This window comes from Oncorhynchus nerka, linkage group LG15 (genome assembly GCF_034236695.1).
Source record: "Oncorhynchus nerka isolate Pitt River linkage group LG15, Oner_Uvic_2.0, whole genome shotgun sequence".
Taxonomy (NCBI): domain Eukaryota; kingdom Metazoa; phylum Chordata; class Actinopteri; order Salmoniformes; family Salmonidae; genus Oncorhynchus; species Oncorhynchus nerka.
The window spans coordinates 37,125,376-37,148,270 of NC_088410.1; the positions used below are offsets into that span (position 1 = coordinate 37,125,376).

The 22,895-nt window shown below is 40.3% G+C and overlaps 2 protein-coding genes across 2 annotated transcripts; both read right to left on the reverse strand.

Annotated features, from left to right (window-relative positions):
- Window positions 1-3,753, reverse strand: LOC115142617 (chromobox protein homolog 8-like). Its single transcript, XM_029682214.2, has 5 exons — window positions 3,583-3,753; window positions 3,440-3,483; window positions 3,153-3,218; window positions 2,939-3,005; window positions 1-1,756 (listed from the first exon to the last, which is right to left on the reverse strand). Exons 1-5 carry the CDS (start codon window positions 3,649-3,651, stop codon window positions 887-889), a joined length of 1,116 nt encoding a protein of 371 aa, XP_029538074.1. The 5' UTR covers window positions 3,652-3,753; the 3' UTR covers window positions 1-886.
- Window positions 3,754-13,624: 9,871 nt separating this feature from the next.
- On the reverse strand, window positions 13,625-22,181 carry LOC115142615 (E3 SUMO-protein ligase CBX4-like). The gene is made up of 5 exons (XM_029682210.2): window positions 21,874-22,181; window positions 21,646-21,689; window positions 20,581-20,646; window positions 18,455-18,521; window positions 13,625-17,881 (listed from the first exon to the last, which is right to left on the reverse strand). Exons 1-5 carry the CDS (start codon window positions 21,940-21,942, stop codon window positions 16,460-16,462), a joined length of 1,668 nt encoding a protein of 555 aa, XP_029538070.1. The 5' UTR covers window positions 21,943-22,181; the 3' UTR covers window positions 13,625-16,459.
- Between the last annotated feature and the right edge of the window lie 714 nt (window positions 22,182-22,895).

Consider the following 22,895-nt stretch of genomic DNA (forward strand, 5'->3'; position numbering starts at 1 on the left):
CAATTTCAACAAGTTTACTGGAAAGCATCTCAAAAGCAAACTGTGACATCAGGTTGTGATCATCCTGTTACATTGAAAGCATTTGATTTGTATGTCCAACACAGATGTCAACAGAAAGCCCTTGTGTATAATATGTCAATATAAGTTCTTCGACAAAGACAGCGTCATAAACACCAAGCAGCCTTCCCATTTTTATTAACAGCTTATAAAAAATCTGGAAACAAGATCGACATCTGCTCAACTACTGACCTATAGCATTGTAAAGGCTATATAAACTCTTAATAGAGGACATGTAGGTCAACAAGACATAGATTTGATACACTTTTTTATGAAACCTTCCAAAAAGTGCTTGATAAACATTTGAAATGAATAGGGTAAGCTACACCTCAAACTGAAACGGCATGACCTGGAACAAATAGTTCACACTATAATTGGCCTAGGATTTCTCCATATACATTTTTCTCATTGGACATGTGAAATCAAATGACAAATGTGCCCACATTATACCTCTAACATTTAAAAGGTACTAGCTTGACATAAATATAGCCTGTCTGACAACGTATACTGTTAGTTCAAAAGTGGATCGTTGAAAACTACAAGCTGTTTGTAAACAAGTAAATGCTGTACACAAGGCATGCAACTCTTTCAAATAGCCTATGGGTGGTGATTAGCTTCAATGGACTTCCTTTCATTTTGGTCGTTACATTTAATAGACTTCCAACTATATTATATTTATACACATATGCACATACAATCCTGCAATTTGCTTTTATACATTACATAAAAAATCTGACTGATAAATGACACTATAAAGTCTGGACTTTTCCAAATAATTTGATAGAAGATTGACAGAGAGACAGCTGAAGACAATTAAAATCAGAGCCAATCATCTTTTATCTTTGAAGAATCCTTGATCTGTGCTACTCTCCCGGATAGTCACTGTCAAAAAGTTTGTGGTCACATCAGTCACCAGAACCTTCTCCACGTTGTTCATGCAAGGCTTCCAAGTCACTTCGTCTGTTTGGCCCAGGATCCGTGACACAGGGATTTTGGCGATGAGTGAAGGCTTCCCCCTCTGTGGAAGCTCTTCGCTGGGTTGATGCACATTCTTTTTGGATAGGTGCTTTAGGTGTGGAGGGGATAAGTAATTTGAGGGGCATTCTTTAGTCCTGCAGGCCTGGGAGTCAGAGCCTATTCTGTGTGAGTGCAACAAGCCCCTGTCTGGGCCGTAGTGCTGCTGTGTGCTCCCACTAGCCACGGGCCTCATCTGCTTGTGGGGATAACCACCCAGCTCCACCTGGTGCCTGTGGGCTAGTTTAATCCCCCTCATCTCAGACCCCCTCTCTTCACCATCAGACAGGCCCAGCTTGGCCAGTTTGAATGGGCCGTATGTCGCCTGCTCCTCTGCCCTCCTCTTGTGGGGCTCTGTGGCGGCAGAAGTAGCATTGAAGGGATTGTCCTTAAATCGCAGCTTGGGTTTGGGCCCTCTCTTCTTGGGGACAATCACAAAGCCATCGGGGCCTGGGGGCCTCTGGAGGACTGGTTGACGGTGCTCTCGGACTGGTTCTGGGGGCCTGACCCGCACACTCTCGCCCCTGTTGACGGTGCTGGGTGGAAAGATGGTGGGGACCACGGCCCTCAGCCCCTCTCGGGCTCTGGGGGTGATGACAGGCTCTGGGGTCGGGTAGGTGACGCGTATCCCCCGGACCGCATCGCTCCTGAACTCGTATGATTTGGCTTTAGCTTTAGCTTGAGCCTAAATGGGGAAGGAAACCAGAGAAAAACCACTTCTGAATTGGGGAAAATCTTATCAACAACAAAGAAGGAAAATTGAAAGTAGGCTACTGCCGATGGCAATATGGGCAATGTTTTTCCACTGCTCCAATTTCAGTGGGTATAATGTTCTCTTTCATAAGAACAGATTTAAAATGCCAGTTGAGGATACTCTTTATTTGTCATTATAGATATATAATACGAGTATGCCAGCAACTTTATAATGGCTTAATAAATCATGTGCACTTACAATTAGCAAAACAATGTTATAACAAAGAGTATAATTGTAACAATACATGTATACAATTATAAACGAAGACATTTACAGGCTACACCAGTTTGTTAGCATTTTTACATTTTCACAATAGTTACTTGTTATATATGTCTTTTCAGCTCAGTTTGAAAACATCTATTTACAGGCCTGGGAGAGAGCCTGCACTCTAAATAAGATGCTGGTATTAAGCAATTTTCATAGTCGGCACTCGGTAAAAGCCTGGTGCATTCGTTTGATGACGTCTTCAGAGTTTTAAGATTTCATTCAAAACCAATCTCATGCAAACGTTTGGTATTAGCTATAACGATTGCTTTACTCATTATTACACGTCAAAACGTAATAACTTTCAACCGTGCCGAATAATCGATGCACGCCTGAATAGATGAACCCTCGCATTTATAAGCACAAGCCTACATCGAGTTCATTTCGAAATATAAACAATTAACCTGGCATGTTTATTGATCAATTTGGCTACCTGTCAATCCAAAACAATTTACCATGATTCGGTATCAATTAGGGTAAAACAAATTGAGGTCTATTAGCACCAGCTTAACTAACTACTTTCCCTAAATACACATTCACACCTACACAGATACACATCCAGCACTAAATATGATTATGCCTTAATACCAGTACACAAAAGGTGATTCTCATGGGAAAACATGACATCCTTCGGGATCCTTCAAACTCGCACATTCACGTGTCAGTGCAAAAACAGCTATTTATGAATTAACCAGATGAAGACCCTGTGGATACATAGTGGGTGGAGACTGGTATGTTTACATGCCACATGCTAGAAATCGTGTCCAACCATGCAGCCATAAATTCAGTAGATTTCATTGCGTGTTGGATGGATTCTTTTCAACAATGCATGCATATCAACATAGCTACCTTTAGCAGGAATGTCTTCGGTTTCGGGCCTCTCTTTTTGGGCCCAAAGAGTTCCCTTTCGCGCTCCCTGAAACAGCAAGACACCCATTTTGAGTATCAAGAGAGCTAAGTGGAATAGGCGACTTGCGTGACGGATGCATTTTATTTTGCTGTGCTGCTAACATTGCATGCAATGAATGTACAACATGAACAGGCCCATATCCATTCAATTTACCTCTCTTCGAAAGCGACGAAGAGGCGGGAGTCCAATATATTTTCCTCCGGTTCCCAAGTGCTAAATCTATGGAGAAAATACAATTGACAGGGGTTAGTTTTCCACCACATTGGGAAAGCAAGCATAGATACGGGCTAACGTTAGCTAGCTTGCTAACACTGCAAGCGTGCTGCGCTGACTTTGTCACTAGCATATGCCACCTAGCTAGCAAGCGAACGCTACAGCTAGCAGTCAGCAACATCCATGTAGAAGCAAGGTTCTCTAGCATTAAATTCAACGCAACTTACTTCGGTGACCAGCCCTTCCATTTCACAAGGTATTCCATTCGACCCTGCGTGTCATCAGAAATATAAAAAAGAACGCTTCGTTAGGGAACAGCAGTGGCGCGTCAAAATAGATTATGCAAGTTAGGAAAATGTGTTTCACATACTCTCCTTATTCGGCGTTTGATGATAGATTCGGCTGCGAAAACCCGTTCCCCAACTGCAGACAGCTCCATGTTTACTTCAATCCAGCTACCGTTAACTAAAGCTTGGTGGTGAACGCTAGATATTTTTCTCCGCTGTCTCTCAGAGTGAATTCCAGACAGCCCATAATACTCCTGCACAGAAAAGACGTCATCAAAGAAATCATGCGTTGCCTAGGAACCGCAGTCGGTGGAACCATTTAGAGAAAGCCCATTGGGTTAGCCGTTGCTACGTGCCCGCGGTTGCTAGGTGAGTAGGAGGAGCGTCCACTTCTGAAAATTCTTGAGGGGAAAATGGTGGCTTTAGCGCGGTGGATCAATTACTCGGATTATTCGGTCTTTAAAAACATATGTCGCCAGATATTAAATGCAGAACATGTGCAGAATGAAAAGAAATGAACAATGGGAGCAACGTTCCTCAAATGTAATACGCCAAAGAGGTGAAGGAAAGCAGATTGAATGTGTGCACATTTCAGTTATCAGCTGATCTGTCGTACAATATTTCAGTATTAAAGTGCTCTTAATCAATAGCCTACAGTCATGTAGGCTAATTGTATGAGGAGACTAGAAGACAATATAGGCCTAAAGGAAATGTCCTATGTCTAAATAGAACATAGGCTATAGATCACATTCATGTTCAATAGTTTATCCTAGTTCTCTTGATCCCTACAGCGTCATGTACGCTCGTTTATTCCATGTGTAACTCTGTGTTGTTGTTTGTGTCGCACTGCTTTTCTTTCTCTTGGCCAGGTCGCAGTTGTAAATTAGAATTTGTTCTCAACTAGCTGACCTGGTTAAATAAAGGTGAAATAAATAAAAAATGGCGTTTTAGTTTTGTATTTATTTCTCTTTAAATAAATGGTGTCAACTATAGTCTCCATTCAGTAGGCTATTCGTTTAAACCTAAGCTACAGTTTCCATACAGGTTTGACTTCATTCAACGAACACAGTCGAAGATGTCTAAATGTGGGGATCAGAGAACACATTGCACAGTTAGCCTAGTCATAAGTATTTACCTAATTTATAGCCTTTAAAGTGTTTGACTAGGCGATTGCCATCAAATTATTAGGTAGGATCTCAAATCAAATTACTTAACCTGAACATAAACTTTAGACTAATCGGAAAATAATGTGATTATAGCCTACCAAAAAGTTGAGCAAAACAGAAATTGGCCTATTGTTTAAGTTAGTGTAGGTCTATGTAACCTAATTAATTGAGTAGGGCTAGGCTTCATATAGAAAAATAAAAGTTTAGAATAGAGCTTGTAGGCCTATTCATGGGCCTGAATTAATCAACATATTTTCATATTTTCAACACTCAACAAGATATATATTTAGGTCTATAATTTCCACGAATCTGTCACTTAAAACTAACCGTAAAATATTGTCATTTGTGGTCTCTAATCATTCAGTCTCGGAAAATGTGGTCGCTGACTTGAAATAGGTGCTTTAAATAATTAGCTTACTTTCATTACGATCTGCTCAAATAATTAGACACGTGTAATAAATCACGCCATCCTGTTGTTTACACATGCAGCATAAATCAGCCAGCTAGGCCAAATGCGTTTATCCACGTTACAGCAACAACTGAAGGGGTATGTGGAAAATATAGGCCATTTGTAAAAGAAAGAGGTTTGTCCGACAAAATAGATCAAATAATAATAATAATAATAATATCCTTGTATTTATCATTATTGTTAATTGGATAGGCCTACACATTTATTGTAATTGTTTATTTATTTAATTATTAATACTACTAATAATTATCATATCATAATTATTGTTATTATCTGTATTATCATTACTATGTCAATATTATTTCTCTAAAATAAAATGTATATGGCATTATAGCACAGATTCAAATGAACAGCTTACCTGTCGGATCAGAAAAGGTCCATTTCAATCATGTCCCGCGTGTTGAACTATTGTCAAACTTTCCATTCGATTTTTTTTTGTTGTCAGAGCATTAATTTGTCTATACATGAATTTGCAATGCATTCAACTAATGGTTAAACTCACAACACCAATTGATTGGCGGCAGGTAGCCTAGCGGTTAGAGGCGAGTAAGCAACCGAAGGGTTGCCAGTTAGAATCCCGGGTCTGGCGGGAAGTGAGCTAGCAACCGGAGGGTTGCTGGTAGGCCTATCAAATCCTAGATTCCATTACCTGCTGTTGTGTCCTTGAGCAAGGTACTTAACCCCCCACAACAACAGCTCCCCGGGCGCCCAGTGTGGCAAGTGTGGCAGTCTTCTTAACCTGACAGCTATTTGGCTGATCACACATCTACAAATCATTCGCAAATATATTTAATTGAGGACTAACAATAAGATAACCATATCCGCTTGAAACTTCATATTAATTCAGACCTCATCGCCAAGTTCCCTTAAAACAAACTCCAAAAGTGCAGATTGATTTCCCAAAACGTTTATACATTATGCCGACATTATGAACTAAATCACACGAACAAAAAGGCATTAATTTAACACAAACATCCTTCCATTTAAGAATATAGGCTTAAATGAATGATAATGTCCTAATTAGTTTGATCTATGCCTATTCATATAAATAAAGCTATATCAAGGCTAATCAATCCGATAATATTGCTGTTAAGGCCAACACATGAGTTGAGATGGACGCACAACTATTTGGCAAAAAGTATATTGATTCAAATCTATCTCAGCTGTCGGTCTTTATTAGGGTCAAAGTTTATTTGCACGTGTGAGGAGCGACAACGTTTTCTACAACTTTGGTATTGGCATTGTCTCATTGCAATACGTTTACATTGTCAAAGCTTGCAAAGATCACGAAAGCCTTCAGCTTATACTTCTAGTCTATAGGCTTTTACTCTCTGGGACCATTTGGCTGTCGCGAGCAACTAGTTTAGGAGAAAATTCATATAGGCCTATTATAACATTGTTTCCCTGATAGACCCAGCCATAATCTATTTCAAATCACAGATCTTGACTAATAAACAATACTTAAATACCCTTTTCCGATTGCTCGACAGGAAGGGAGAGAAGAAGTAGGCCTAACGTATAATTGAACAACCTAACTGAGATAGCCTAATGGTTGTTTCAGTGTAGCATGCATGTCAATTTTAATTCATAGCGGACCACCCTAAAGCTTAGAGACATGCAGGTCCATGCAGCCTGTAACACAAAGCAAATCTCAAACGCTGACTGCATGCCTAAACCACGAAACAGCTTAATTAGACGCCTATAGGTCAATCTTGATCCATTGGAAATGACAATAGGCTAATGGCAATATTGCGCTGACAGGCTGCAATGGATAAGGTTGAAACAAAGGACCCCCTCTTTGCCAATCAATGCATATTATTGCATTGTTTGTTATGATATCAATTAGGCCCATGACGGCGTCCATGCAAACACATCAACATCTAGTCAATTACAAGCCATTTCCTAATGTAGTAAATGCTCTCAAAATCCCTGTTGGGATAGAAGCAGTACAGGACAAAGACATGCAGAAAATAGGCTAGACGGGCTATTGAACCGTCCCTCATGTTATTATTCTTCATATGCATTAACATTAGGTTTTCATTTGGTCTCTTTTATTTTCCCACAGGCAAACATGATGCCAGTAATGCATTTTGTGCATCGCTTTACGGGAGGAAAACGGGCTGCTGGACTCCTTTTATGGGGGTAAGCATTGGTCTCCGCGCGACTGCAGTGCAGCAGTGGTTGCAGCCATATATGGGTGCAATGGTCGACCTGTTAGAAGATTATTGGTTCGCTCGTATCTGGGCAACCGCCATTACCCAGTGCTCAGCAAAGCTAAAAAAACGAACATCATGCACAAGGGGAAGAACGAATCTTAATGTGTCGTCTCCTATGCAGACACGCGAACACATACTTGCCACAAGCGCGCACACACGCATTCTCTCTCTCTCTGTCTCTCTCTCTCACACACACGCACACCATCGCACACAGGTATCATGCATTTCAAGTCCTCATGCGCTTATCAACTATTTTTGTGAGATTTGCATAACAACACAACTTCTTAGCGCTAGTTGTCCAACAGCTCTCACATTTTGCATCGGACATAATTAAAATGTCACCTTTATTTTCGTCCAGTTGGTCATTAAAGGACGTCACATCTATAACCAAGACCTTCAAGCTATTTTCATTAGGCCTCTAACCGAGATCACATTGCCTTCCACACAATTGTGCCAACACAAAAGTTCAAGGTTACACTTTTTGTTGATAAAGAGGAGGGATGTGGAATGTGTGCGCAGAGGGAGGGAAAGAGGCATCCGCAACTTCTGTTTGTTTCGATAGAGCTTAATTGTATAAATTACAAGGCCAGTATCTGTGAAAAGAAACAATGGTACAAAATGTCACTGAGTTTCATTTGATTTACAAACAAATGAAATCCACAAGACCCAGCGCGTTACCATGACTAAGCATATTCATAATGTCAATCCTTTCCAAACATAATTTAGAACAATAGAATTCCCATAGGAACAATTTACAGAGAATGGAATGTATAGGCCTAAATGAAGTAACATTGGTTGCAAAAGAAACAACAACATGTGTGAACATTTTGAGATGACTGAAATAGACTGCCAAAAGTGATCAACGCTCTCGCGGATAGGGGTGTTATAAAATATATCTATATCTCTATGGTTGGAGGCAACAAGCACATCATTTATCTAATAATGTAGTATGATAAAGCAAACGTTCATAGTTTTGTTATATTGCCACATATACAACACTTGACAAAATGGGTTGGGTTTGTTCCGTTGGCAGGCTGGTAACATGTTTTACTTTATAGTCTCCAGACAGTTAGGCTACAGATATTAACCTCGTAACATTAAGCTATCTCGTTTATTTAATTGACATCCGTTTCGGTGTTGTCACATGCGCCCATTTTAAAACCTCGATAAAAAAATAAGATGGATAGACTAAAAGAGACAGCCATTTTCTCTCTCGTTCTCCGCGCGTTAAGGTGCCGAAAGCAGTTTTTTTTTATTCGGGGGCTCCGCGGCAATGGAATGAAATAAATGGTCGAGAATAAAGGCTTCTGCACTGCGATTGTGGTTTATCAAGCCGATGGGTTTTTGCGACGCATCATCCCTGAAGTTTCGCAATGAGGCGTAGGGGCTAAAGGCAACTTTTGCTCTCTCGACTGTGCATCTGCGACGACTCTATTTACAGTCAGTCCGCCATGTTGATGATAATTTAACTTGAATTATTCACACTCTTTACACTGTCCCTAGTTGCGTTTGTAAATCTGCTATATAAAAAAACTGAATGACAAATAGGGAAAGACAGATGATAAATCGGCCACAGGATGAGCTCATTTGTCATATTTTCCCACATAAATTAGCTTAGCATTGTGGCAAATGCAGGGCATAGCCTATATAGGCTACCATATAAACCAGAATGTCAACATTTGTTTGTCAACACTGGCAAATAAGTAGGGTACACCGAAACATTGGCTTTATAGACAAAACAAGTACATTTGAATCATACATGAACAAACAACCAGGAAATACACAGCAACAGCTGATGGATTTATGAATGAGAAAACTTTCAGTGCCATTGTAAAATAACAAACAAATATCATTGCTCCAATCCAGTATGGAAAATGCTTCTATAATAAATAGATTTCCTGTCAATCTGCAATTTAGCAAATGTGTGTGTGTGTGTGTGTGCGCGCAGGTTAGAGAGAGGACATGCTGTACTTCAAACAAATTGGACCAAAAAGTATACCGTACATTAATCAAAGTTTTTTTAAAAATAGACCTAAGGGCAGGGACCCACGTTTTCCTTTTCGGGAGAAATTAATGTCAAAGGTGCATGCGAAGTAATTGCAGCAATCTCTGCAATTCGGAGAAATTATTAGACTTACAAAACATGCCATAAAACCCGGTTTTGCAGGTCACTTTGTAACTAGATACCCTGCTTTTTACAATTTGTTACCACATTGTCCATGTAACATCAAAAGGTTTCAAAATCATTTATGAGAATGGATTGGCAGGGGAGAAGAGTTGGCATGAGGAGGCAGATCAAGTTGATTAGTTGAAGACCGAGATATTTGCAACTGTATTATTGTTTCGCCCTATTAATACCCATTATTGTGGGCAATGACTGATTTACGAAAATCGGGATTTTTTTCAGGGTCATATAGCCTTCTTAGGCCTACATCTGATCAGCTAAACATTGCGTCACCCCACTTACAAGGTATAAACTATTTGAGCGTAGCCTATAGATTTAATTGTATCGGTATAGTTTCCAAGGTTAAATTAATTTATGAGGAATTATAGGCGGAGTATAAATGTCTTCCTTCAATATAAATGGTTCAATGACGCACCATGGTAAATCATCTCGATGGAAATAGGCCTGCAGCCTATAATTATATAGCAATTTTAATACATCAATTATGCCATCCATTGAATGTTGTTTTTGGGATTATTGTGCCAACTTCTGCAAGTAGGCTACAAGCCCGTGAAGCCACCTGATTGCAACAAAACAAATTAATATGCTTGCAAATTAGCCTACATAAGCGACAAAGGCCTCATTGGCTTTACGGGTGTTGATACATATACTTTCTTTCTTCAGTTGCATATAGACAAACCGTTTTGTTGGACAGCTTCATACACGTTGTGAATGAAACTATATGCATCCAAGGTGGATTTCATAGGCCTAGGCTAGAAACCCAGTAATTTACTCACATGTGAACAACAATCATGGATTATGGGGTTGTACCCTGGAAGAAGGTAGCTGACTAAACTCAACTCCATGGTGAAGGAAGTCTCTGATTAACTCCAGCAACAGAGTTGAGTAGAGACCAGGCTTTGTGGAATTCAGCTCTGACTACTTGGGTTTGCCCAAGGTCAATAGAACACTTTTTCACATTTACAAGATGCTTCCCTTGTACCTATGTTTGTCATCTGTAGTTGCATGCCTTTTTTTTGTTTGCTGAAATCCATACTTTTTCTATAAACATGAATCACATACAACCACAGACTTTTTGCTCATAATTAAAACATGTTAAAGAATTGACCTTGGGTGAATAGGTGGAGTTGGTGGATTTGATCAGAAACAACCTTCACCGTAGAGTTGAGTTTAGTCAGCTTGGAATAACGAATTAGATAAGATACATTCAACATTTACTGTATATACACTACCGTTCAAAAGTTTGAGGTCACTTAGAAACGTCCTTGTTTTTGAAAGAAAGAAGCAAATTTTTTGTCCATTAATATAACATCAAATTGATCAGAAATACAGTGTAGACATTGTTAATGTTGTAAATGACTATTGTAGCTGGAAACGGCCATTTTTTAATGGAATATCTACATTAGGCCTACAGAAGCCCATTATCAGCAACCATCACTCCTGTGTGCCAATGGCATGTTGTGTTAGCTAATCCAAGTTGATCCTTTTAAAAGGCGAATTGATCATTAGAATACCCTTTTGCAATTATGTTAGCACAGCTGAAAATGGTTATGCTGATTAAAGAAACAAAACTGGCCTTCTTTAGACTAGTTGAGTATCAGCATTTGTGGGTTCGATTACAGGCTCAAAATGGCTAGAAACAAATACTTTCTTGTCAAACTCGTCAGTCTTATCTTGTTCTGAGAAATTAAGGCTATTCCATGTGAAAATTTGCCGGAATAGAAAGATGGGTGGGAGGCCCCGGTGCACAACTGAGCAAGAGGACAAGTACATTAGAATGTCTAGTTTGAGAAACAGACACCTCACAAGTCCTCAACTGGCAGCTTCATTAAATAGTACCAGCAAAACATCAGTCTCAACATCAACAGTGAAGAGGCGACTCGAGGATGCTGGTCTTCTATGCAGATTTGCAAAGAAAAAGCCATATCTCAGACTGGTTAATAAAAACATCACGCAATCATGCATACAATAGTCATTTACAACATTAAAAACTTCTTCGGGATTGGTGTCCCTTCCACGGGACGGTTGAGCTGACATAGGCTAATGCGATTAGCATAAGGTTGTAAGTAACAATAATTTTTCCCAGGACATGAACATATCTGATATTGGCAGAAAGCTTGAATTCTTGTTAATCTAACTGCTCAGTCTAATTTACAGTAGTTATTACAGTGAAATAATACCATGCTATTGTTTGAGGAGAGTGCACAATTTTGAACATGAAAAGTTATTAATAAACAAATTAGGCACATTTGGGCAGTCTTGATACAAAATTGAACAGAAATGCAATGGTTCATTGGATCAGTCTAAAACTTTGCACATACACTGGTGCCATCTAGTGGCCAAAATCTAAATTGCAGCTGGGCTGGAATAATACATTATGGCCTTTCTCTTGCATTTCAAAGATGATGGTACAAAAAATACAGTTGTTTTTTTCTTTGTATTATCTTTAACCAGATCTAATGTGTTATATTCGCCTACATTTCTTTCACATTTCCATAAACCTCAAAGTGTTACCTTTCAAATGGTACCAAGAATATGCATATCCTTGCTTCAGGGCCTGAGCTACAGGCAGTTTGGGTATGTCATTTTAGGTGAAAATTTTAGGTGAAAATGGAAAAAAGGGACCAATCCTTAATTACACTGTATTTCTGATCAATTTGATGTCATTTTAATGGACCAAAAACGTGTTTTTCTTTCAAAGACAAGGATATTTCTAATTGACCCCAAACTTTTGAGCGGCAGTGTATATATTTTAAACTGACCATGGAGGAGATGTCATCTGAAACTAGGAGAGCTTATTGTAAAAGAGCATGAAGTCAGTTTACTGTGATTGTGATTGTCCTTAGGCCTATATGCATTTGCCCCAACACCTTTGACACAACTTAAAGCACTATTGTATAATGAGTGTGACCAACAGATATGTCTACAGAGTTCTCTAGCCTGCTGCTAACCTTTGTGCATCAAGAAATAATCTAAATTCAGCAGGCAGGGGCGGCCCTAGGCATAAGCAACACCCCCCATACCTTCCCAATGTTTCGTTTGTTTGGTGAATTAGTCTAGCCATATCTAAACTTGTAGTAACCATGGTTGAATTACTGACCAGGCACGCAGGGCACGTGCCCAGGGGACCTGACCTCCAGGAGGCCCCATTAATATAGTTATTGACAGTGGTGGAAAAAGTACCCAATTGTCATACTTGAGTAAAAGTAAAGATACCTTAATAGAAAATGATTGAAGTAAAAGCAAAAGTCACTCAGTAAAATATTACTTGAGTAAAAGTTTAAAAGTATTTAGTTTAAAACATACTTAAGTATCAAAAGTACACGTAATTGCTAAAATATACTTAAGTGTCAAAAGTAAAGGTATGAATCATTTCATATTAATTATATTAAGCAAATCAGAATGCATCATTTTCTTGTTTATTTTAATTTACGGATAGCCAGGGCCACGCTCCAAACAAAGCATGTGTTTAGTGAGTCCGTCAGATCAGAGGCAGTAGCAGGGATGTTCCCTTGATAAGTGTATGAATTTGACGATTTTCCTGTCCTGCTATGCATTCAAAATGTAACAAGTACTTTTGGGTTTCCTGGAAAATGTATGAATTAAAAAGTATCATTTTCTATATGAATGTATGAAGTAAAAGTACAAGTTGTCAAAAATATAAATAGTCAAGTAAAGTACAGATACCCCAAAAAACTACTAAAGTAGTATTTTCAAGTATTTTTATTTAAGTACTTTAAACCACTGGTTAGTCACTCTCACTCATCATATTACATTGGAATAAGACATGGCATTAGGCCACTGAAATGTTTTGCCCGCAAGGTGGGGGGGGGCCAACAAAATTTTGCTTAGGGTTACCAAAAGGCTAGGGCCAGCCCTGCAGCAGGCCAGGAAGCGAGGTTAGTACTGCATCTATTTTAACCTCCAGTGCAAGAAGCAAGTCATGCGGTTTCTACAAGATTGTGTTGCAAGACCGCAGTTCATCGTCTTTTGCTCACCCGAAGACACCCTCGAAACAATGTAGATCTGTATCACCCTAACATCTGATCATGCATAGTCACGTAGCCCAAAAAGAAGAGATTCGGCCCATAACTTTCTTACAATTTTATTCTTGCAAAACACATCAGAAGAAGCCTTTTCAGTGTAGTCTGCTCACATAAACAACAAAGTCCCTCTTAAAGCAGTTACAATGCATATTTGAAGAACCATGTGCTCAAAGGGGTTTCAAACAGAACATTGAGAAGGTCCCATGAACTCATGTTTTTTGATGGTACCAGAATAGACTACAGACAAGCCTAGGGTACCATATACCATGCCCTTGAAATGAAAACACTGAATGCAATTGAAACATTAACAGTGGTACACGCCCACAAAAGGCCAATGGCCTATCAAACTCATGAGCGTTAAGAGTGTAGGCTATGAGAACATCGCTCATAATTACTTCTGTACGTCTAGTCATACCGGAGAGTGAAGAAAACGGCGTGAATAAAAGAATAGCCGGACATTTCCTTAAATGCATTGAACATTAAAGACCACCTGGGTTAACTGTAAATGTTGATTTAATCACCCATAGTTTACATTCTGAATATGACATGTAGGTGAATTCATCAATACAACATTGCAATGTGATTGTTAGTTGATGTGCAAGACCTTTTAAAGTGATTGTTAGTTGGCCTACAAGGCCTTCTAAAGTTAATACTATATAGATCATTTCCAACTTCCCTTCATGTTTCTCATTCATGTTGAATAGTTACAATAAATAGGATCAATTATAAACATAGAATTATTTTTTAAATTAATCATATCCATGTTATGGATCTTGAAGAAAGAACTAGGCCAATGGGACTTGTTTGATATCTAAAATCCCACATTGTTACAGCACTACAGGGAATGAATGATATTAGTGGGTATTTCACATATTTACAATGATTGAAACCAGTAACATCTATCTTCCTAAACGTTAACCTCAGATAAGAGGCTAAGGCCATCCCCTTCGCAGCAGCCATTCACCCCCCTCAGCCAGCCTACAACAGTGCAAAGTACATGTTAACTCTAAGGTCCTTCATTGACTTGTGCAGTTTGACCCGGGAGGCCCTGTTTGTTTGGCTCTCCCTGTCGTCTCACATGGCACGATCTGTCCAAGCAATGGACTTCTATCTTCCTTGTTTGAATATGTCCATCTTGCAAAACACACACACATACAGTACCAGTCAAAAGCTTGGACACACCTACTTATTCCAGGGTTTTTCTTTATTTGAGCTATTTTCGACATTGTAGAATAATAGTGAAGTCATCAAAACGATGAAATAACACACATGGAATCATGTAGTAATCAAAAAAGTGTTAAACAAATATATATTTTATATTTGAGATTCTTCAGAGTAGCCACCATTTGCCTTGATGACAGCTTTGCACACTCTTGGCAGTCTCTCAACAAGCTTCATGAGGTAGCCACCTGGAATGCATTTCAATTAACAGGTGTGCCTTGTTAAAAGTTAATTTGTGGAACTTCTTTCCTTCTTAATGCGTTTGAGACAATCAATTGTATTGTGACAAGGTAGGGTTGGTTTACAGAAGATAGCCCTATTTGGTAAAAGACCAAGTCCATATTATGGCAAGAATATCTCAAAGCAAAGCGAAATGATAGTCCATCGTTACTTTAAGACAAGGAGCTCAGTCAATGCAGAAACTTTGAAAGTTTCTTTAAGTGCAGTCGAAAAAACCATCAAGCACTATGATGAAACTAGCTCTCATGAGACGCAGAGTAGGTGAACGGATGATCTCCGCATGTGTGGTTCCCACTGTGAAGCATGGAGGAGGAGGTGTGATGGTGCTTTGCCGGTGACACTGTCAGAGAATTATTTAGAATTCAAGGCACACTTAACCAGTATGGCTACCACAGCATTTTGCAGCGATATGCCATCCCATCTGGTTTGCGCTTAGTGGAACTATCATTTGCTTTTGAACAGGACAATGACCCAAAAACACACCTCCAGGCTGCATCAGATGATCTGGCCTCCACAATCACCAGACCTCAACCCAATTGAGATGGGTTGGGATGAGTTGAACCCCAGAGTCAAAGAAAAGCTCAGCATATGTGGGAACTCCTTCAAGAATGTTGGAAAATCATTCCTCATGAAGCTGGTTGAAAGAATGTCATGAGTGTGCAAAGCTGTCATCAAGGCAAAGGGTGGCTACTTTGAATAATCTAAAATCTAAAACACTTTTTGGTTACTACATGATTCCATATGTGCTATTTCATAGTGTTGATGTCTTCACTATTACTCTACAATGTAGAAAATAGTTAAAATAAAGAAAAACCCTTGAATGAGTAGTTGTGTCCAAATTTTGAATGGTACTGCACATGCGCACACACGGCCCATCATTTTGCAACCTCACTACACATGTACTCACAGACACACAAACGTATTCACTTGTGTGCACAAACACCACACACAGGCAAATAAACTGAAAGAGAGTGTCATTTAGCGAAAATCAATATATAGACTTTTTCTTTCTCAATATGTAGACCTTAAACAAAGACTGTAAAGCAAAACGGATATAGCCTTTATAAAAAGTAAATAATTATTTACAAGAGTAAGTGCTTTTTCACTGAGCCCTGATACCATGTGTCAAATAGCATATACTAAAGTAGTTTGTAACTCAATTAGAAGCTTACATCATCAAGTATGACAACAACTCTGGGGCTCATTTAGAGAATGATAGCCAAAGCTACGTACATACAAATTATAGAAGGGTTAGGAACCCGAAACAAAATGAATCTCAACCCCACTAAATGCAAACTGTAAGGGCTCTTATTTACATTCAAACATCTGAAAATACCAATATGTTCCAACACACATTTGTACATATTCACACATTTGCTATTAATCCCTCGTCCTCAGATCGTCTTTTTCAGCTTCGTTACACTGTAACGTATTCCTTAAATGTCACTGTGAGACAGTTTGTTGTAATATCCGTGATGACTATATTCCCAAGGAAAGGCTTGAATGAAGGAAAAGGCTCCTCCTCCACAGTATGTTCTGTTGTGATAGCCAATGGTGGTTTTGTCTGTTCTGTTGTGATAGCCAATGGGGGTTTTGTCTGTTCGGCAGTCTTCTCCTCCTCGGCAGAAGGAGCCACCTGTGTCTCTGTGGGAACTGGAGCCTCCCGTTTGGACCTCACACAGCTGAGGTCCATGGGCTCGTCCTGGTTAGACTCCAGGAAGTCATAGTCCTGGTGGCCATTGTGGCTATGGTGGCCATTTTGGTCCATGGAGTTGCTCTGAGGTGGTGAGGACACAGTGCAGGGTGCACTGATACTCCGGGAGTTTAGAAACCGTTTACAGCCACCCCGGTCCTCGCCCTTGTCTGCCTCTGAAAGGTGACGTTTGAAGGCTGGAGAAGAGCCGTTTACTGGCTGAGTCCTTCTATGAACCCCCATCTCAAAGGGCCAAGGGGCAAGGTTAGGTTTGGTGGTCAGCCTCAGGGGCTGCTCTGTCGCACTAAGCTCCATTTTGGGTGAGTCGACCTTCTCAGCAGGACACTTAAATACGTTAGATCCGTTAGATCCTGAGTTGAGGGCGTGTAACTTAACGTCTTTGTTGCAGTCTTTCGCGAATCCGTTGGTGAGACCCAGTTTCTGGACGAGCCTCATCTTTTCAAGTTGATTTTCTGCAGCATCATCATCATCATTGTCCGGCTGCGGCTTGTCAAGGGTTTCCACATCTCCGTTTTTAATCCTCGCCGCCTGCATGCCGTTCTCCATGTACTTGCTCATGACAATGACGATGCGTCCATTCTTGTTTTTGTTCTTGACAATCTTCAGCTTGCTGTCGCTGACATCGTTGGCCTTCAACAGCGGTGCGTCCTCTTTGGCCGTGGCCTTGCTCTGCTCCGATTCGCCACTGTGGTCGTTGAGGTGAGCCGGAAGCTTCTTTAGCTCCATGGTGATATCCTTGACTTTGCTCAGGCAGCCAGAGTCCTTGTCCCGGACCCACTTCTGCTGTAGCGCGGGAGGCAGGTTCCAGCTGTGGTTGGTGGGCAGTTCTGGAGCTTTGGTGGCCTCCCTGGGCTTCATGCACTGGGTGCTGTCATACATCTTGGGGTCAGGCTGGTAGTGGTGATGTTTCTTGCTGTTGAGCTGGTAGTAGAGCTTCTTCTTTCCGTTGGCCTGCTGCTCGGCCTCCCTCTCCTTGGCCAGCAGGGGCTGGTACTGGTGGTGCTTCTTGCTGTTCAGCTGGTACTGCTGGGTCTGGATGGGGTCCACTTTCTGCCGGTTTTCCTCGTCCACGCTGGTCTCCTGAAGGCCTGAGAGGACGCTAGATCTCCGGGCAAAGGACGGGACCTGAGAAAAACACAGCTGTTAGTTAACTGATAGATCAACTTGTTGACATGATTATCTGACTGACTTTCTCTCTGTAATGAAGGTTAGAAAAATGTGGCTCCTCTAGCCGCTCTGACCTCAGCTCTGAGGAATGCCATAGACTGCTTTGTGCCCCATCACTGACTTCCTCCTATGTGTTACCACCAACACCACCCTGAGAGGAACAAACACTACCTAGAGGGGGTTCCTTTTGCTCTTTCGATTTGTGATTGATGTCTAGATGTACTTTTCAGTCACTGCTTTAAGATTAAAGACATTTTGGAGACCTAATCTACCCAGTCTATCCCTAACCTATCAACAGCATGTGCCCCTAATCTATATGACAGTCATTCAGATTTTAACACCTATTCTGTAGTCTTATAAAGGACTTAGAATTCTTAGAAAGCCCGTCTCAATTAAAGAATGTGTTGGTCTTAGTGTTGGATGGCAAAAATGTACTCAATCTCTTATAGTAACATTAATAGTAACATTTATTTGATCAAATGTACAGTAATCAAGGAGTTAATTGTCAACTCTCCAAAATATGTGACTCACCTGGCCGATCAGGTGCTTTGGCTTTGGCCCTCTTTTGCGATATCCCATAAGCTGCTCGTATCTCTCCCTGTGTAAGACAGAAAACACCACCGTGTCACTCAAACCATCCACAATAATACATTATTTAGTAGTTAACAACATCATGCAACAGAGTTAGGCAGCGGGGGGGGTATTTCAAATCTTATTGGAAGGGGCCTGATTTGTGGGATTTGCCCCCCCCCCTGTAATTGAAACTGTATTTAGGTCAGAATACAGTATTTTAACTACAAAAGGGGACTACACACAATAAAGTACTTTCATTGCTTATGCAAGGATGATGTACTAACAATAATGAAATACAGTAATGCAATGCAGTAATTTATGGGAAAATCCCATGCACCATTGAATCCTAATTGGTAACATGAAACATCAGTGGAATACCCCTGTCATATCCCCATGTTTACCACTAGATCCTCTAACTGAACCCACGAGACATGAATTACAAATATCATACTTAATGTAGTGTAGCGTCTACAGCCATATATCCTTATTACTTTTTTACCAAGTGTTGCTGCATATCAAAGTCCTTCTCATGTCAAATAATGTATGGTTTAGGCCTGACTAAATAGGCATTACTCCAAAAATAATGTATGGTTTAGGCCTGACTAAATCGGCATTACTCCAAAGATAATGTATGGCTTAGGCCTGACTAAATCGGCATTACTCCAAAAATAATGTATGGCTTAGGCCTGACTAAATCGGCATTACTCCAAAAATAATGTATGGTTTAGGCCTGACTAAATCGGCATTACTCCAAAAAGAATGTATGGTTTAGGCCTGACTAAATCGGCATTACTCCAAAAAGAATGTATGGTTTAGGCCTGACTAAATCGGCATTACTCCAAAAATTATTTCCACATGGAATTAATAGTTTTCCAGTTCAACATTCAATCCATATAAGGATGGAATAGATTCAGGGCCTGAATGAACTACACATCTATAGACCATGTAACTGGTGGGTAGGATACTTTCCCTATAGCCTACTGTTTTCCATGCTTTCTCAATAGCAGTAATTCAATACCCAATGAGTACTGATGTCAACCCCCCCTTCCTCCTTGAGCACATCTAATTACTGTGGCGACTCAGTATATTTTCATAGCCTGGTACTCTGCCCGGTGAGGCCCCCTGGAGAGTCACGTAATTAGCTACAATAAAAACTCCCCCCGTTCAGAGACAGAAATAATGGCGAAAACAGACACCGCCCTCTGTCGACATTTTCCCTACTGAGTGACCCATCTCTTTTAAAAGCTGGTGTGCGCACACGGCGGGAGAGATTGACAGCAAACCCCGACGACAGGCCGAGTCACTGCATGGTTTTTGTGCCATAGTGCAGTTGTAGTTGTGTGTTCACGTCCAGGAAACCCCCACGGGAGGTTTAGCAATTACCGGTTAACAGTAATGCCTGTCCAGCAAACAAGTCATCTTGAAAAGGCACAACGGCGTTTTCAAGCGGATGCTTCTACGGTTGTTTCAGGAATATCGCCTATTATTAGAAGCCTAGGGCGCCTTTTGTCTAATGTTGTTCCCAGTGCCTTCCTCATTCAATACATGGTGAGATGAAGCAGGGATGGGGGACAAGACAAAGCATGCAGTCAAGGAATATTTGGCCCTGGTGTCCGCATAAGCATGAAGCCTGTGAAAGATGATAGCCTATTGTGGTATGGGCAAACTAAAATCAATCAATCTATTATTACAGGCCTAAGAATATCACATAGGGACAATTCATTGTCCAATATGGTCGACCATGAAATTGTAAGTCATACGCAATCTTTCCAAAATGTTTTCAATCTGATTTGTGTGGTCACTGTGTAGGCCTACTGCTATTCTAGGCCTACTGAGATTTATAAAAAATAAAAAATATTTTAAAAAACTTGTGATTGCATCATGTCTTTTTAGGGGTTTGAAAAGTTTTGCCATCGGAAAATGTAATTCAATTAGGGCACATTTTACGCACACCACAGGATAGAAGTGGTGCGCTATGCGCGCACATGCACAGACACAGGCACAGACACACGCACAGAGCAGCGCCCCCCCACCCCCATTGACTACACAAGGTCAGCTTGTCAAATCGAGTCTGTCAAACTCACCTGTTCTGGAAAGCGTCAAGCAGCCGCGGGTCGAGAATGTTTTCTTCTGGTTCCCACGTGTTATATCTATTAAGACAGAAAGTAGGACAGAGAGAGGGCGAGACAGACAGAGCGAGAGAGAGAGACATTAATATCAACAGAGGTCGCCTTCTATCAACCAAACTACAACCACATATCAAATTTGTCCGTCATCTGCTTGGTTGCTGACAGAATCCGTTGTAAAGTAGCTAGGCAACTTCTGTAATCAGGTTAGCTGTAAACAGTTAGCAGTCAGTCTTGACCAAATAGGCCTATATCAAAACATAAACATTATGCATATTATTGATAAATGTGTAATAAAGTAAGAGCAAAGTATAGCCTATACTCTGGAAATAGGTCATTATAAAGTGTTAATAATTGCTAGGAAGTATACTTCACAAAGTCAACACAAGCAAAACGGTTACTCTATGGGAATCATGAGGGTGATTAGGGTAATGTGGGGTAACAAGCACCCGGGGTAACTGCCCCCCCATATATATATATTCAAATTACGTTAGATCTATAAGCTTTTTATAGATATACAATTATACAATCATATTGTATATATACAATCATATTGCAAGTCCAAATCATCTACAAATAACTTCATTGAGTTACAGTCATTTTCTTTATATTGTAGGATGGTTTGGGCATGATTTGGTGTGCAAATAAAAAGAGGAACCTTACATCAAAACCTCATCATAGTGAGGATATTAATAGTGAGATGTGCAATGCCATTTTGCTTCATTATTATATATATTTAATTTAAATAAGATACCTAGATTTGAGCTTTTAAGAGTTAATTACTAGAAAATGTTCTTGAGGAGGGGGATAGTTACCCCACGTTGCCTTGATTTTCGCTCAACACATAAATTAGTGATGGCATCCTAAGCGCCATCGATCGAATCAAACATTCACTTCAACGCGCGCAAAGACGCACGCACACACACACACACACACACACACACACACTTGAAAACTTGAAATATTAATTTGCATTACTAGGCAGTACTAAAGTAGGCTATAGTATTTTCAAAGCTAACTTACTTTGGAGACCATCCTCGCCACTTGACTAGGTATTCCATCCTCCCCTATACGGAGATGAGAGAACATATTGGTTCATTTGATTATAAGCGGGTCTTTGACATTGTCTATCTGCAAAAACACAACAACAACATAATTTACTTCCATCAATTACGCAATATATTGCATAGCGATACCAAATAACCCTGTTTGTGGACATTGAGCAATCATATATTTGAAGTGATTTCAAACCTTTCGATTCCGCTTCTTCTCGATGCTCTCCACCGCAAAGACGTGCTCTCCCGCGGCGGGTAGCTCCATTTTCGATGCAAGGGGAAGGTTTCTCTTCCAATGGCTGTAGAAAATGTCACCCCTGCCCGCTTTTGTGCTGTTTTTCCGTCGTTCAAATTGATACGAGAGATTTCCCTTCGCTCCGATCTTCCCTCTCTTTCCCTCTCACTCTAGTCGGAATTCGTTGGCAGCGGCAGTGCGATACGTTTTGCTTTGCTTTGCACACGAGAAGGGGTTGCAGAAAACAGTTCATGCAAAGAGCCATTGATGTGACGTCAGGGGGAGGAGGCGCTTTTGGGGGCTGGGGCAGTTTCATGCTTTTAGCCCATGGATGTGTAGGGTGAAATGGAACTGCAAGAGGGTGCTATGAAAAGTATAATAATGTGTTATGATATGTCAAATTGGGAATTGTGACGGAACATTAGCCTTTTACGCAATTATTGCCTTTTACGCCATGTCATGCAAATCATGAAAAAAGGAATCAAGGCTGCCATTGACTATGCTCCATGCCCATTTCCTTCGACCGATTTTAATGAATGTAGCCTATTTGTTAATGTATTCATTCACGTTTTCACAATTGTTACAAGTGTATGCCAGATATTTCTAAAGGACACAGCCCTGGTTTCCTTAATTAAAGGCTGAGACCTATTGGATAAATTAAGTGAATGTCATTGTGTGAGTGACTCATCATCAATAGGCCTAGTGAAATACAACTTTGGTGTCCCACTCCAAAAATAAATATATGTAACAGTTCATTATGGATCTGGTAGACCCTATGTAGCCCACCACTGAATGATACCGATCAATAAACGGTACCTTGAGCATTTAACCCCGGTAGAAAACAAACATTATGCACACTGAAACAGTATGTATCAGCTAAATCAGGTATAGAAGATCGTATTAATCACTCCCCAATCTAATTTATACATTCTAATAATAATAACCATCATCACCCTCATATGATTCTGATAACTGTAATATAT